Here is a 14610-nt window from a genome sequence, read left to right as displayed (position 1 = left end):
GTGTGCATCCAACCCTGACAGTGTGTGTGATCTGGGGTGTGCATCCAACCCTGACAGTGTGTGTGATCTGGGTGTGCATCCACCCTGACAGTGTGTGATCCTGGGTGTGCATCCAACCCTTATGTTCCCCAAAGAAACATACAAATATTCACCAGGGCACTCAGCACAAACTAGGAACAGCCCAAGTGTCCATCCACAGTAGAAGAGATACAACTGCAGCACGTCTGGAACAGGGTATTGAAATCAGCATCAGTGAGCGCTACAAGACAGGCCATGGAGAATCTCACAGAGAAAAGATGACAGAAAGAGCACACACTATAGGATTCCAAGGTCCTAAGTTAAAAAGGTAGAAAGAACCTGACTAATGACCTCTGGAGTGGAGGGAGCGGTACTGGTCCCAAGTACCCACTGACAACCTGTGCAAATGTGAAAGGTTTGCTGATGAGAAGAACGAATGTGTAACAGAGCAAACATCTCCACAGAACTAACTGGATGTGCAATCACACACCACCCCCCCCCCAAAAAAACGAAGCACCCTAAACACATTTTATTTATTAAACCCAGGTTGAAAGTATTAGGAAAATCAAAATTTTAAGAAATGTAACAGAATAGTTCTCTTACACATTCCGACAATTGCTAAAGAGAAAGCCTGTAGGGGCACCTGGGTGGCTCAGTCAGTTAAGCGTCTGCCTTCGGCTCGGGTCATGATCTCGGGGTCCTGGGATCAAGCCCCGCGTGGGGCTCCCTGCTCGGCGGGGAGACTGCTCTTCCCTCTCTCACTGCCTGATGCTCCCCTCTGCTTGTGTTCCCCCTCTGTCAAATAAATAAATAAAATCTTAAAAAAAAATAAAAAAAGAAAGCCCATAAACAATCACAAGATGCTAAAGGGTAAGAGAGATCTAAAACAATACTAATTTATAAAACACATCTTACCAGTGTTTTGAAATAAAAAAAAAATCATCGAGAAATGTTTCTTAAAAGGAACAGGGGAAAAGAAAAAGGGAAAGAAACAGACTGTGTGGGAATATTACTTCTAAAATCAACAATTACAATTGATCTTTAAAAATTAAAAGTTTCTAGCTTTTTAAGACATGTGTATTTAAAATACTTCATTTTTACCCAAATTATATACTTGTGTACAAAATATAATCCGATCTTAAAAACAGAAAACATGAAAGTGTGACTGCTCGAAATCATGAACCACTACTCAGAATAAATAAATCTGCATTCTCTAAAACACAGAAAGTAGAAATGGACAAGGTGTCCAAATCCTGGAGATTAAGACATGTGATCTAAAAAATGTGTACTATTCTATCCAATGAGAATTCGATGTAAGAATAGGTCAGGCCTTGGGGTGCCTGGGTGGCTCAGTTGCCTGAGTGTCTGCCTTCCACTCAGGTCATGATCCCAGGGTCCTGGAATCAAGCCCCGCATCGGGCTCCCTGCTCAGGGGAGCCTGCTTCTCCCTCTCTCTCTGCCTGCTGCCCCCCGCCCCCGGCTTGTGCTCTGTCAAATAAATAAATAAAATCTTAAAAAAAAAAAAAAAAAAGAACAGGTCAGGCCTTAAGGCAGTTAACTTAAATAGTTAGTTGTTAACATAGAGAGTCAGCTGACAGCCAGAAATGAGAAGTTCACAGATTCCAGAGTAAATTTATCTAAGCCAAAGTAACGTGTGTATTACTAGCTTATGAGACATCATTAACACATCAGCAGTGTTTCTGTGGCACTTTTGGGAACTTTCTGGCTCATACCTGTATATGTTTTTATTAAAACAAACAAATAAGCCTATGGTCAAATCCCAGTCTACCAGTTTGAAGCTGGGTGACCTTTGGTAAGTTATATATTTTCTCTCCAGAACTCAGTTTCTCCATGTGCAAAACAGGTTTACCAACTATTCCCTTCCCTAACAAGGTAATGGAGAGGACAAAAATTGAGAATGATCAAAAATAAAAATACAATGCTGTATGGTAAGCAATCTGAAAAGCTTTCAGTAAAGACATGGTTTAAGATACCTTAGAGTCTCTGTCCAGTCTTACACTAAGTTCTCATTCAAACACCAATACTAAATTGCAGCTCTCACATGTCAGCCATACTTCTAAATATGTAATATATCTCACAACTGATTTTCAAAACATTTGGCAGCTTCTCATTTTAAAGGCCTCAAGAGCTCATCACTGGACATAGCCTATTGTTTCTGATGCTAATCCACAGCCTTGTTTGGCCTACAGAGCCTGCATATTTTGTTAGGTTGGATACAAAAGAAGTTAGAAGACTGAGCCAGGTTTTGTTTTTTTTTTTTTAATTTTTTTAAAGATTTATTTCTTTTAGAGAGAGAATGAACGAGAGAAGGGGCAGAGGGAGAGAAAGAGGGAGAGAAGCAGCCTCCTGCTGAGTGGGGAGCCTGATGTGGGGCTCGATCTCATGGCCTTAAGATCATGACCTGAGCCAAAATCAAGAGTCGGATGCTTAACTGAGCCACCCAGGCGCCCCAGCCAGAATTTTTAAACATCTAATTGAGTCTCCATAAAATAACGATAGTGATAAAAGTAACTTTCCTTTCATAACAATATATGAAGCATTCTGTATCAGAAATGAAGCCCATTTCTTTAGCAGCTAGCCCCTGGGGTCATGGAAGGTGCCAGAGCACACACCTGTGGCATGCTCCTAGTGATGGAATGTGCCCGCCCCTGGGCTCTGATGTCTCACTGCGGTGCTACAACCCTCACGCTCTCCCAGTGGTTGTGCATGAATCTTTGAACCGTGCAGTCCACTGACGTGCTTACTAGTTCCAGGCAGCTCCTTAAGTAAGTTAAAAAATAAACTTCAGTTCCTCCATCACACTGGCCGTATCTCAAATGTACAACGGCCTGTTAGTGGCTTCCACACTGAATGGAGCAGATACAGCATTACCTGCCTTATCCCAGAATGTTCTACAGTGCAGCACTCCGGAACCTAAACCCAGAAGTCCAACTGCTGGGGTGCAGGATATGCATCCATAATAATACCAGTACTACCCTATATTTCTAAGACACTTCACTGTTGAAAATACATTTTTGTAGATATTATAGAACTTTATTCTAGCAATAAACTTGTAATGTAAGCAGACTAGTTACCAGGGCTTAAATGTTTCAATCACACAGATGGACATGAAAAAGGAGATTATAACTCAGGTCTCCAGGTCTTAGGCAGGGCTCTGGTAAGATTTTAGCCTTTCTCTTTCTGCCATCTTGGAGCCTATGGAGCCCTGCTGGGAATAGGACTCCTAAAACACCAAATATGTCCGGAAGGCTGTGGTCCAAGGCCATTTTTGCTGGCTATAAGCGGGGTCTCCACAACCAGAGGGAGCACACAGCTCTTAAAATCTAAGGTTGAGATGAAACTGAATTCTATCTAGGCAAGAGATGTGCCTATGTGTGCCAAGCAAAGAACAACACAGTGACTTCTGGTGGCAAGCCAAACAAAACCAGAGTAATCTGGGGAAAAGTAACTCGAGCTCATGAAACAGTGGCATGGTTCGTGCCAAATTCTGAAGCAACCTTCCTGCTAAAGCCATTGGCCACAGAATCTGTGTGATGTTGTACCCCTCAAGGATTTAAACTTAATGAAAAGTAAATAAATAAAGGTATAGATCTATCTGTTCTCTTGTATTTTTGTCTAATAAATAAATAAATAAATAAAATAAAAATAAATGCATTTTAATAAGTAAATTCCAAGATCATGCCCACCTTTCAGAACTGTGGAACCAGCAGTGAAAAAAAATGGGTATCCTGTAGCTATGTAAACGGACCAGAATAAACACTTATTAGCACGTTAGTGTGGTTAAACTCACAACGTCTCAAGTTAGGGGACTCCAGTATTAGAAATTAAATGAGATCTCTTCTACCTGTCTTGCTTTATGGGCTGTGTTAATGCCATGATTTCTGAGGCAGCTCAGAGTTCTTGGATCTGGTGACCGGCCCACGTTCCAGTCAGAAACAGCGCCGCTGTCAATGACCCACTGCAACACAGAACACACATGTGCACCTTCAAGTTCCAGTACAGTACCTGCCGGGCAGTGTGATTCATGGGGATACCATGCTTCTTCATGCAACTCTGCCCTCGATAATCAGGAGGGTTTCCTATTTCATACGTGGATGTCGCTGCACTGTCTATCCTCCACTGCAGGAGAAAAAAAGAATTTTTTTCACAATTTCCTGCCGCAAAGGCAGTCAGGTTGGCCTCTTTAAGATAGAGAATGGTACTTACATGATCTGAAAGCTTTTGATCAGTTACAAGTTTTCTGAAAACTGCTTCTGCAATGGGTGACCGACAGATGTTACCTTAAAAAGAGGGGAAGGCAGAGAGTGGGCGTCAGGTTTGATGCTAGGGCAAATGCTGAATGCCAGAGACCACTTCACCCACCTGACACACAGCAACAGCACCTCCCTAAGGAAAGCAAGGTCAGCATCCTACCAGTGCATCCACAGTGGGACCTCTGGGGAAGAGCTGACCAAACCCAAGCTCAATGATTTGACACCAGCTGTCCAAGTACTCAAAGTACAAATAACCAAGACATAAGAAAATCAATTACAACTGAAATCACTGTTTTTCAGGCTGTTATAAATGACCCAGAAGTAACTCATGAAATCAATGAAGTGGGTTGCAATGAGCCTATTTTTAAAATGAAATACAACAGGGTTAAAAATATGTATTTTCAAGTATATTGCACATAAGGATGAATACTGTTTCATAAAATACACAACCAAATTTCAGCCTAACAGTAGTTCAACACAAACTTTCAGGGTGCAGTCTGTTGGGAGTCGGCCGGCTGAATTAAGGGTGCTTCCCTCCAGGTCACCAAGCCTGCCCAGAACTTCCAACATCGGCTGCAAGTTCAGGGATTCCCCAGGGCCACCCTCAGTTCAGAGCAGCTGGCTACAGATCCAGGAGTCCCCACACATTCAATAATTCTCTAGACGAACACGTAAAACTCAGGAAAATGCTAGACTTAGGATTACAGTTTTATCATAACAAAAAGATTCAAAGCAGAAAGAGCCAAAGTTAGAAAGCATAGGCAGATTTGGAAGAGTTTCGAACCTGAAGCTTTCTGGCCCTCCGACACGTGTCACCCTCTCGTCATCCATCTAGAACAATACTCAGAGTATTACCAATTCAGGATGCTTCCCAGAGCGCCAATGCCAAGGGTTCACTGAGTTTCATTAAGTAGGTATGAGTGATGGAATAATGGGCCTGCAGCTGAACTAACCGTCCAGCTCCCCCATCCCCAATGTGTGGCTCACAGACCCCACCCTGACTCACCCACCATGCATGAACTATGTAAGGACCTCCTGGAATAACAAAACATGCCCATTATCCTAAGGAATTATGCTAAAAGCATAAATAAGATAATAAGAAAATTCCTTATCAGGAAAAAAGGAAGATTGGAATTGATCTCTTAGGAAGAGTACTTTAATGGGCATTTAAATTAGGGGGCTGTATGAGTAAGGAGCAATGAATGTGCGCTGGTGGGTCTGGGTTACAGGAACCTTAACTGTGCCCAGGATGTGGACTCTGTGGGTCCAGTGGGAAGAGAATGTTCAACAAACATATTCTGCATGTCTATGACACAGGAGCCCAGCACTGTAAAAGGGCCTGAAGAAAAAGACCCTTTCCACAAGTTAGGAAAACAACTGCAGGGCTGCAAAGCCTGGAATTAAAGGTGGAGACTCAGCCTACAGAGGGCAACACAAAAAACAAGAGGAATAGACGGGAGCAGAGTTAAGACACGGGTCACTCTTTACTCACATTAGAATCTTCAATACTTCAGGTTCCACCTTTGGAAAAGTTCTAAAAACTTAAAATGTCATCTTCAGATTTCTTTAGAAAAAAGCTCAATCTGTGAGGTCTCAAGTTTGTTTTTTCCAAATTAGGCAGCATGATACGTCCTCTTACTCAATATCTGTACTTCAAGGAGTGAGACTCACCAAAGGAAAAAATGAAATTCTCCCAGGGTAGGGACTGTGTCTCTTACCTTGGGCTGCACCCCCCACAACGAGCAGCACATAGGAAGTATCAAGAAGTATCAGTTAAGTAGGAAAGAGGTAACCTAACACCACTGACAGTCACCAGGCACAAGCCCTGGGGCCTTCAACCATTCAGTCTATCTCTGTGGCACAAAAACACAGGACACTTTCAGTAATCTTGCCAAAATAAGGAGTACAGTTCCTTCCTGCCATTAGCCTTACCAGTGGAAAACATCTGACACTCCTCTCCACACTTCAGTCTGAAAAGAGCCCAAATAAATGCTTTGAAGGAAGAATTTTTTTACATTTCAAAAATATACCGTTCTTACTGCTCTATGTATACACAGGCTATCGTGCAAAATGGCATTCATAGACTCCTCAAACCTGCCCACAATATGACCACTCAGCACCCCCCCCACCCCGGTGATACTCTCTCTGATCCAGCACATGCCCCTCTGCACCCCTGGGGCCTCACCCCTGCCCAGTCTAATCTCAACACAGCAGCTGAACACTTCTTTCTAAATGTCCCACCTCTGCTCAATGGCTTCATCCTCCAGTGGCTTATCTCCTTCAGAGTAAGCCCAAGCCCTCACATGGCCTCACCAGACACGTCCTCTGTAGACCCTAAAACAGCATCTGAAAACTATGATCCATTGCTCACCACCTTTGTGTACAGCCGACAAAACCAAAAATAATTTTTACCTTTATAAAAACAGCTGAAAAAACTCAAAAGTAGAGTAACATGTTGTGACATGAGAAAAACCACATGGAATTCAAACTGCAGTGTCCGTAAATAAAGTTATACTGGGATACAGTCAAGCGTTATTGTTTATGTATTGTCTAGGTCTGCTTTTGCAAAGCACCAAACACTTACTTTCTGGTTCTTTATATAAGGAGTTCACAGACTCCTGCCCCAGAGCGCTCATTTTTATGTAAGGAAATACCTTTCCTACCCATCCAGAATAGTTCTAGTTATGTATTTGTGGTGGCATTGAGAAAATAGTCACTCAAATTACTTTCAAGTTCAGGTACAGATGAAGGTCTGGTTGAAAAAGGCTACTGGGTCTCTAGGCCAGGCCACAGTGGTTTCCCTGCCAATGTGAACAGGACGAGCACTCTCATTTCAAAACTGTTCACCCACTTTCTTTTGAGCCCCGGAAGACCCAGGCTTGCTTTCTCAACTCTCAAGTCTTTGCCCAAATGTCACCTTATAGATAAGGCCATCCCTGACTCATCTACTTAAAAGTGTATTCCACTCTCACCTCCTTCCCTGCTCTACAGTTCTTAACACATCACCAACTTACTAAGTAACCAAGTACTTGGTTGTTGGTGACAGAACGTGAGCTCCGCAGAGGCAGGGACTTTTGTCTGTTGCTCCCTACCATATCCCTAGCACTCAGAAGAGTGCCTGGTAATAGAGCAGTTGCTTAAAAAAAAAAAAATTGTATGGAAGATAAATAGACACATACATCCCCTGTTAATAACCACCATGGTGCATTATGTCAGCATAATCGACAACACCAAGTAAAATAAACAAGGCAATGGAATCCTGTTAGATGCCCAACATGAACTGAACTGCCCTTTAATCTTAATTTGTTGATTCCATAAGTCAGCCTTCATGGAGAGCTTAAAAACCAAATGATGCCCACTACCAAACTGAAACAAGGTGGCCCTTTTACTTTTCCCCTCACAGAAATTCAATTCTGCAAATACCTAGTTATTGTCACATATTGTCTTAAAGCTGGAAATACAGAAAAATAAGCCACAGTTACTGCCCTCAAGAGGGCTAAATCTAGATGTGATCCCAAGAGGCTATCAAGTAATTACAATAAAGTTCATATAATGAAAGGTGTCTACAAAGGGTTATAGGTAAACGACCTCCACTTAGAGGATCTGGGAAAAGCAAAGAGAATATGTGGACCTAATCTTACAGAAAGTCTTTCCAGGGAAAATGCAATATGGGTGCCCAGAAACAACCACACAAAGGTGCGTTAAGCACCTGAACTGCTGGGAGACAGCAAATCACAGGGCACGGGCAGGAAAAGGTATGGAGATGAAGCGGAAACAGATGGGCAGACTTCCATCCTCTTCTTGAAGGGGGCAGCATAGAAAGGTGGGGAAACTTTAGTCCATAGGAAATGCAGACTCATCAGAAGATTTTAAGTAACTGGACTATTGATGATTTAGGCCTTCCTCGCTTGGAGGTTAAGGAGACAGGGTGCAAACACTGAGAAATATAACCCTGTGGTGCTATTCCAACAACTACAGGGAGAGTGAATTCTAATTTGGAACACTGGCACATGAGTCTGCTTACACAGACACCTAGAGAATCCGGTCTCCCTGGTTCGGCTTTTATAGCCAAGAAATCCAGAATCCTTGCACTCCATCTGTCTTTAGCTTACATCCATTTGTAAGCAGGGGCCAAGAAAATGAGCCAGCAAACCAGGGTTGTAATGGGTCTGGGGGCATCGGGAGGCCCCAAGAGAGTATATCAGTCCAGCAGCCTTGGGTCTACTCGATGAAGGAGAAACAGGGATGCCAGGCGTGTGCAACGCAAAGGACCCTGGTTTGCAGTGTCGGTGCTGCAGGTGAGGACGGCTAGGTGAGCGGACTGAGGTGACAGGTAATCCGGCTTGGATAGGAAACGCGCAGGTGAGAGGATCGGACCGAGCAGGGTAAGAGGGGACCCCGCTTGCAGAACAGGCAGGTAAGAGAGAGAACCTTGCTTGGAGAGTGGGCTGGGCTGGTGAGGGAACCCAGCTTGGAGAACAGGCCAGCAAGTGCGCGGCGCGGAGGAAAAGCCCCGGGCGCTCCATTCCACCCTCCGGTATCCCTGACCCCGGCCTCCTCCCGATCACCGTTCCTGGCCCGACGGCGCAGCCCAAAACGCATGAGACCCACCCCGACCGTTCGGGAAAGCCAGAGTGGGGCTAGATCAGCGCTGTCTCACCCAGACACACGAAGAGCACAGACTTCGACAGCTGCTCAGCCATCTTCCCGCGCGCACACCCAGGCGCCCACTGAGCGCGTCGGGACGTTTCCTGCGCGACGCATGCGCACCTCGAGGGTCCCGCCCCGCGCGCCTGCGCAGTACGGCCTTAGCTCCGCCCCGGGGCGAGCGCCGGGCCTTGCACCTGCGCAGTACTGAGGCGGGGGGGGGGGCCACAGTCCTCCGAGAACGGAAGGGGCGCCACGGGGGGGGGGGCGGTGGGGGGGTGGGGCAAAAGGTCAGGAGGCGGAGGAGGGGCCTCGGGAGGGGGAGGAGCTCCGAGGAGAGTGGCGGTGTGGGGGCGGGGCCTGAGTCACCTGGAAAGGGGAGGGTCCCGGTTGGGGGGGCTGGACGCAGGTCACCGGAGGGCGGGGGAGGGCTCCCGGAGCACGTGGTGGGGGTGCGTGGGACTACTGACCGACACCTGAGGGGCCGGTCCTGGACCGAGAGTTAGGCCTCTCCCTCCTGGGGTTCAGGTGAACGTCCCCCCAGACCTGGGCCGCGCGGCTCAAACGCGAGGCCCGCGATCAGGGGGTGAGCGGAGCCCGCACAGGACCAAGGAGGACCTCCCCGGACCCCGAGACCCCTGCGTCGCCCTGCCGCCCACAACCGTCCGTTCTGGGACAGGGGCCGTCGGCCTAGGTTGTCCCAATTCTAAGATGAGATGCTTTAGAAGCCACCATGGGACTGACAAGGTCCAGAGCAGACCTTCCCTAGTTGCCACCCCGAGTGCTGTGTTGTTTTTGTCCAGAGAATATGTAAAGTAGGTGCTTTGTACTGGACAAAAGCGGGGTGTTCACCTGCTCCCTTACCTGTCTCAGGTGTGCGCCTCGTCGGGGCCCGTCCCTGCCCTGGGAGGCGGGGCCAAGCGGAGGGTGCCCTTCCTGTTCCTGGGTAGGTGTCCGCAGCTCGAGGGGCGCCGGAGAGGACCAGGCTCCGGGGTCACAAGTGAGTACGGGTGTCGGTACCGCCCCTGAGCCTCACCCAGAATCGGGGTCACCTCCACCCCTTCCCCTTTAAAAAGCTTTGCTGGAGAGGGTAAATGGTTGGCGAAGAGGGCGAGAAACGAGCGTGTCTTTGGGATTTGCTGTCGTCATCCCGCGAACTGTCAAAGATTAACCAGCTCTCTGGACGCGACCACGGTCGTTTCCGTTCACAGAAAAGCTCTAACGTTTAATTTTAACTACTGTAATTCATTTTATGTTATTTGTGATTATGTAATGTTTGGAAAGCCACTTACTAGTTACTGCCTTTCCGTTCCAATTTGTTTCAATAAATGACACCCTAAGCTCTGTCAGGGTGGTGTGGGTGTGCCGTGCGCTTGACTCGGGGGGGGCAGGAGGCCGGGAAGATGCGCGCTGGGCGGTTGCCCCGAAGTGCGCCAGGCCCTCCACACACTCACCTGGCCCTCCCTGTGACCAGCCAGGCTGTTTGGGGAACCGCTTGGAGTAGAGAGGTCTCAGAGCAGAAGAGGTGGGTGGGGTGGCCACTCTGACCCTGGGAGCACAGCGCGTCTGTGGATCTCCTTGCTGCAGTGGATCTTTCATATTGAAACAAGTTAGGAAAGTGCTATGAACTGGTGAGTGACCACAAAGAAATGAGATGTACCTGCTGGCCAGAAACGTAGCCTTTTCACTTCATTTCAACAAATGTTTCCAACTCTGCCAGGGCTGAGTTGGAAAGAATGACACAGACAGGGCGCCCTGCCCCTCAGGGAGTCAGAATCTGATGGGCCCAGAAAGTTCTACCCGTAGGAGAGAAGATTTTCAGGTTTTCTTCTGCTTACAGAACATGCCTCTCTTGCATTCTTGTTCTCAGGAATGTTTTTATTGAGATTTGGGAGATGCCTAATTAATAATAAGTTAGAAGATGCACTCCAGAGAGATGACAGGCCTCCCAGGAGCCCTTTACTTCCTTGCGTGGGCCTGCTCTTGCATTACCTGTGCAGTGCCTGACTGCTCAGGTGTTTGCAAATTACTATGTTGGAGGTTAGAATAATCAAAATAAATTATAACTTCCATCCTGTTCATCTTGTTTAAATTAAGGAAAATTGGCTGTTTGGTTTGCTAATGTTCTATTTAAACAAAGTTTCTGTAAAATGAGAAAATACTAACCTTCATCTTTTGTAAGATTAAAAAATAATAGTAACAAGTCTTTGCTCATCAAGAGTGATTTGAGGCTTTTATTCCACCTAAAAAGTAGGATGTGGTGCCTCATGGGTCAGAGGGAAATCTGGCTGGCTGTGTTGCTGGACTGACTGCCTGTCACAAGTCCTTCTACCTGTTGCCTTGTTTGCAAGTGTGTCGTGATAAGACATAATCCTATGCAATTTAGAACCTAAGCACACTGAATTTTCTGTTTTCTTTGGAAGAGTCCATTTTTTACACCAAATGATCAGACTAGAGTGGCATGTGTAGTCTGCTGTGAGCCAGGATCTCTCCTTAGTTTGAGAAAAGATAAAGTGAGTCTAAGTCAAGGTTCTCCTTATGCTGAAAGCTAAGTTCTCACCACTCCCTACTCTCTGTCCCACATCTGCAGCCTGGGGTCAGGGGGAGGAGAAAAGAAGCACAGGATACACTAATGTTTGGGGTTCAAATGGCCAATTTGGTTTAAAGTTTGGACTATGAAGGCTGCTGATGTGACCAGAGAGACCAGTTTTGATTTCTTGAACTGATAAGTTCTGTCCCCTTGAGTCAAAGGAAGTAGTTAAACCGAAGCCACAGAAAGATAAGAATCCACTTAAGAAACGATAAAAAAAAAAAAAAAAAGAAAGAAACGATGTCCGTAGTTGTCAGGCAGTGGTGTTCAAGACAGTAATGTTCTAATAAAGCTTCTGAGCTAAGGGCAATATGTCAAAGCCTTCTAAAAAATTACATAGATGTATGAAGTTTCTTCTACTTTGACTAAGATTTAATCTATCTATATATTTTCTATATATCTATATATTTCTATATATCTATTCTATATATTTCCTTAGCAGCATTCTAGTTCCTTTGATTTTGGTTAGGGTTTTATCAATTCAGTGAATTAACCTTTATTTCATGTAAGTTATAAGGCTTAATAATTTGGTTAATATCTAATTAATGGACATTTGGAAAACTGTTTCTAAACTTCTAAACTTTTCCTGTAGGTACCTCTCTCATAGCTGAGCATCCACTGAGGAAAATATTATTGTGGATGCTTGTTGATATGAAGGAAAGTTTGGGAAGCCCTGGCCTTGAGCAATGGGGTGCAGGGTGCTTAATCCATGGTCAGTTTCTCTCCCCAGGTGGCAAGTTTGCCCCAGCGACCCAGCCCCTAGTTTATTGCCCATGATCAATATGTAAATTATTTCCACAGCTTAAGCTCCTTTCAAGCTTTTGAGGTTTCCAAAGTAAAAATTTTCTTCCCAGTATTTTTGAAACTCTTAATTTCAATAAAATTGTCTTAGTATGGACATTTTCAAATGCTTTAATCACTTTTTAAAGAAAAATTTAAGCTAAGTTTCTTAGCTTGAGGTTTGGCAGCCATTCACTCTCAGGAGGAAACTCAAATATCTTTAGAGAATTTGCCTTGGGATTCAAGAGACTCAAGACTTTTATGAATGTTCAGATGCCAACCATGATTTAAAATTTAAAAGGCTTCTTTAGTAATGACCTGTATCTTCATAACTTCAGTGATATAATGATGCCAACATTCTGACCAGACCATGCTCTCTATATCCTTTATGGCACAGCCGAGGAAAAGAGCCAGGATTTGATGCTGAGGACAGGAACTGAGGCTTATGTCTAAATTGTTATTATTTGTTGGCTCTAACAGAGAAATCCGCTATACATAACTATGACCAATCAATGGGATTTTATCAGAAATTTTAAAAATCTGCGCTATTAAAACCAATTATCTGGTGTCTTGTATAGTTCAGCTGAACACGAAGGCATCCTGACGGTGACCAGGCTCGTGAACCGCCAGTGCACGGGGCTTAGCGACCGCACTCTGTGGCGCGTAGGCACCGTAGGCCGTATCTGAATTCCCAAGTCCAATAGCCCCTTCCCGTGTTTACAAAAAAGGCTGCGACCTTTCCCCACAGCAGGATGTTTGCAATAGCAGCTCTCAACTGTGGAATTTGCTTATTTGACTGATTCAATTCTGCTTGCTTGATAGGGTTCACAGCAGAAAGTCTTCTGGGGGTAAGATTTATGTACTATTTACTAAGTTTTAGTTGCATGTGTCAGAAACTCTGATCCAAACTGGCTTTAGCAGAAAGGGAAAGCCTGCTGGTCCAAGTCACTGGACAGTCCCGAGCTGCTGTGGCTTCAGCTGTTGCCTAGTCCTGGGCTCCGGTAGGGCCAGCAGAGCCCAGATTCTCTCCGCAGCTCTTGTCCAATGCCCTTCTGTGTGGCTGTGCTCTCAGGCTCTCCCCTTGTGGTGACAAAATCTTGTAGCAAGTCCAAACGGAAGTGCCTGGGAGAGAGGAGTTCTGGCAGCTCCACACCAGCACTTGGTGAGATGCTGACGGGTCAGCTTTGGTTTGAAGCTCGGCTGTGGTACAAGATTTGTTCTGATTTGCACAGTTGGGTCACCTGCCCCATTCCAGGGGCAGAATCAATGAAAGAGGCAAACTGTGCTGGTTCTGAAACAAGACAGAGATATTCAGGAGGAGCAGGAACACATCTCTGCCACAGTGTGCTAATCCAATTCAGGAAGTTGAATTGAGCGTCTAGACATATGCACAAGGCACTGCAGGGCACAGAGATCAGGAAAACGTCCTGCTTCTGGCCTGTAAGTGTTGTAGTTTAGTGGTGCGAAAAGAAAAAGTTGAGAACACAAAGGAAGTAGGAAGAAGAGACAGTTGGGTGGATGTGAGCCTCAAATCACAAACTCAAGTGCCAAAAATGTGAACATGTATCATGAGCCCTCGTTTTCTCTCAAATTTGTCTCTCTTCATTCTCCCTGGAGGCAGTCATATTTCAGGGTGATGCCAGGTCTGGGCTAGCACTGCCCACTCAGATTTGCTTTCGGTCTTCAGATACCACTAATCCCGGAGATGCTGCTAAGCTGCCCCTTGCTGCATTCACAAGGCTCTAACAGTCCAGGCTGATAAAAGGACAGTGCAGTTTCCTCCTGCGGGCAGAACTGCTGGCCCTCCTGTGCCTCCTGGGCTGACAGGAACTTTGTGGGGTGAGTCGTATTGGCCCTGGGCATGCACAGGGCTGTAGTGCTGGTCTCATGGCAATCAGACCTCCTTGGGTTTCCTTCTCTGTTTTCATCCTCCCTTTCTTTAGAGGACCTGGAAAGGACTACTTTAGGATGCTGCACCATCAGCTTGTCCCTTGCTTCCCTCTGGTCCTTCTCTCTCGCAAGGTCTGGGAAATATTATAACGTCTAAGAGGCAGAGAAATTTTCTATTACTCAGCACATTTCCTTCTAAATGAACTCTGTCTAGTCCTCACGGGGATTTGACCTCTAATTCCCAAAAGCCACACAAATACTTTATTCATTTAACACATGTATATTGGGCACTTACCTATATGTCGTTATGGCATGTGCTGGAGATATTACAGTTAATAAAATAAAATAGTCGATGTACTTGCCCGTGGTGCTTACCTTGTTGTGAAGGAGATGTACAGGAAAGACTAAGAT

General features: G+C 45.5%; 2 protein-coding genes across 4 annotated transcripts in view; one reads left to right on the top strand and one right to left on the bottom strand.

Moving 5' to 3' along the window:
- Positions 1-9033, bottom strand: part of ACP1 (acid phosphatase 1) — a 15402-nt gene extending 6369 nt beyond the window's left edge. The window contains exons 1-3 of one of the 3 annotated variants that reach the window (XM_021697398.1): positions 8953-9033; positions 4246-4319; positions 4045-4158 (exon numbers count right to left, since the gene is read on the bottom strand). In XM_021697398.1, coding sequence (XP_021553073.1) covers positions 4045-4158; positions 4246-4319; positions 8953-8995 — 231 coding nt within the window. In that variant the 5' untranslated portion in view covers positions 8996-9033. Of the gene's footprint in view, positions 1-3883; positions 4159-4245; positions 4320-8952 lie in introns of all 3 variants that reach the window. The other 2 variants (XM_021697399.1, XM_021697400.1) reach the window with 2 other exon arrangements.
- Positions 9034-9831: 798 nt separating this feature from the next.
- SH3YL1 (SH3 and SYLF domain containing 1) overlaps positions 9832-14610 on the top strand; it is a 37246-nt gene continuing 32467 nt past the window's right edge. Inside the window, exon 1 of the mRNA XM_021697425.1 lies at positions 9832-9939. Coding sequence (XP_021553100.1) covers position 9939 — 1 coding nt within the window. The 5' untranslated portion in view covers positions 9832-9938. The remainder of the gene's footprint in view (positions 9940-14610) is intronic.

Source organism: Neomonachus schauinslandi, chromosome 10 (assembly GCF_002201575.2).
Source record: "Neomonachus schauinslandi chromosome 10, ASM220157v2, whole genome shotgun sequence".
NCBI lineage: Eukaryota > Metazoa > Chordata > Mammalia > Carnivora > Phocidae > Neomonachus > Neomonachus schauinslandi.
Note: the sequence above shows the minus strand (reverse complement) of the source record. Positions and strands in the feature narration are given on the sequence as shown.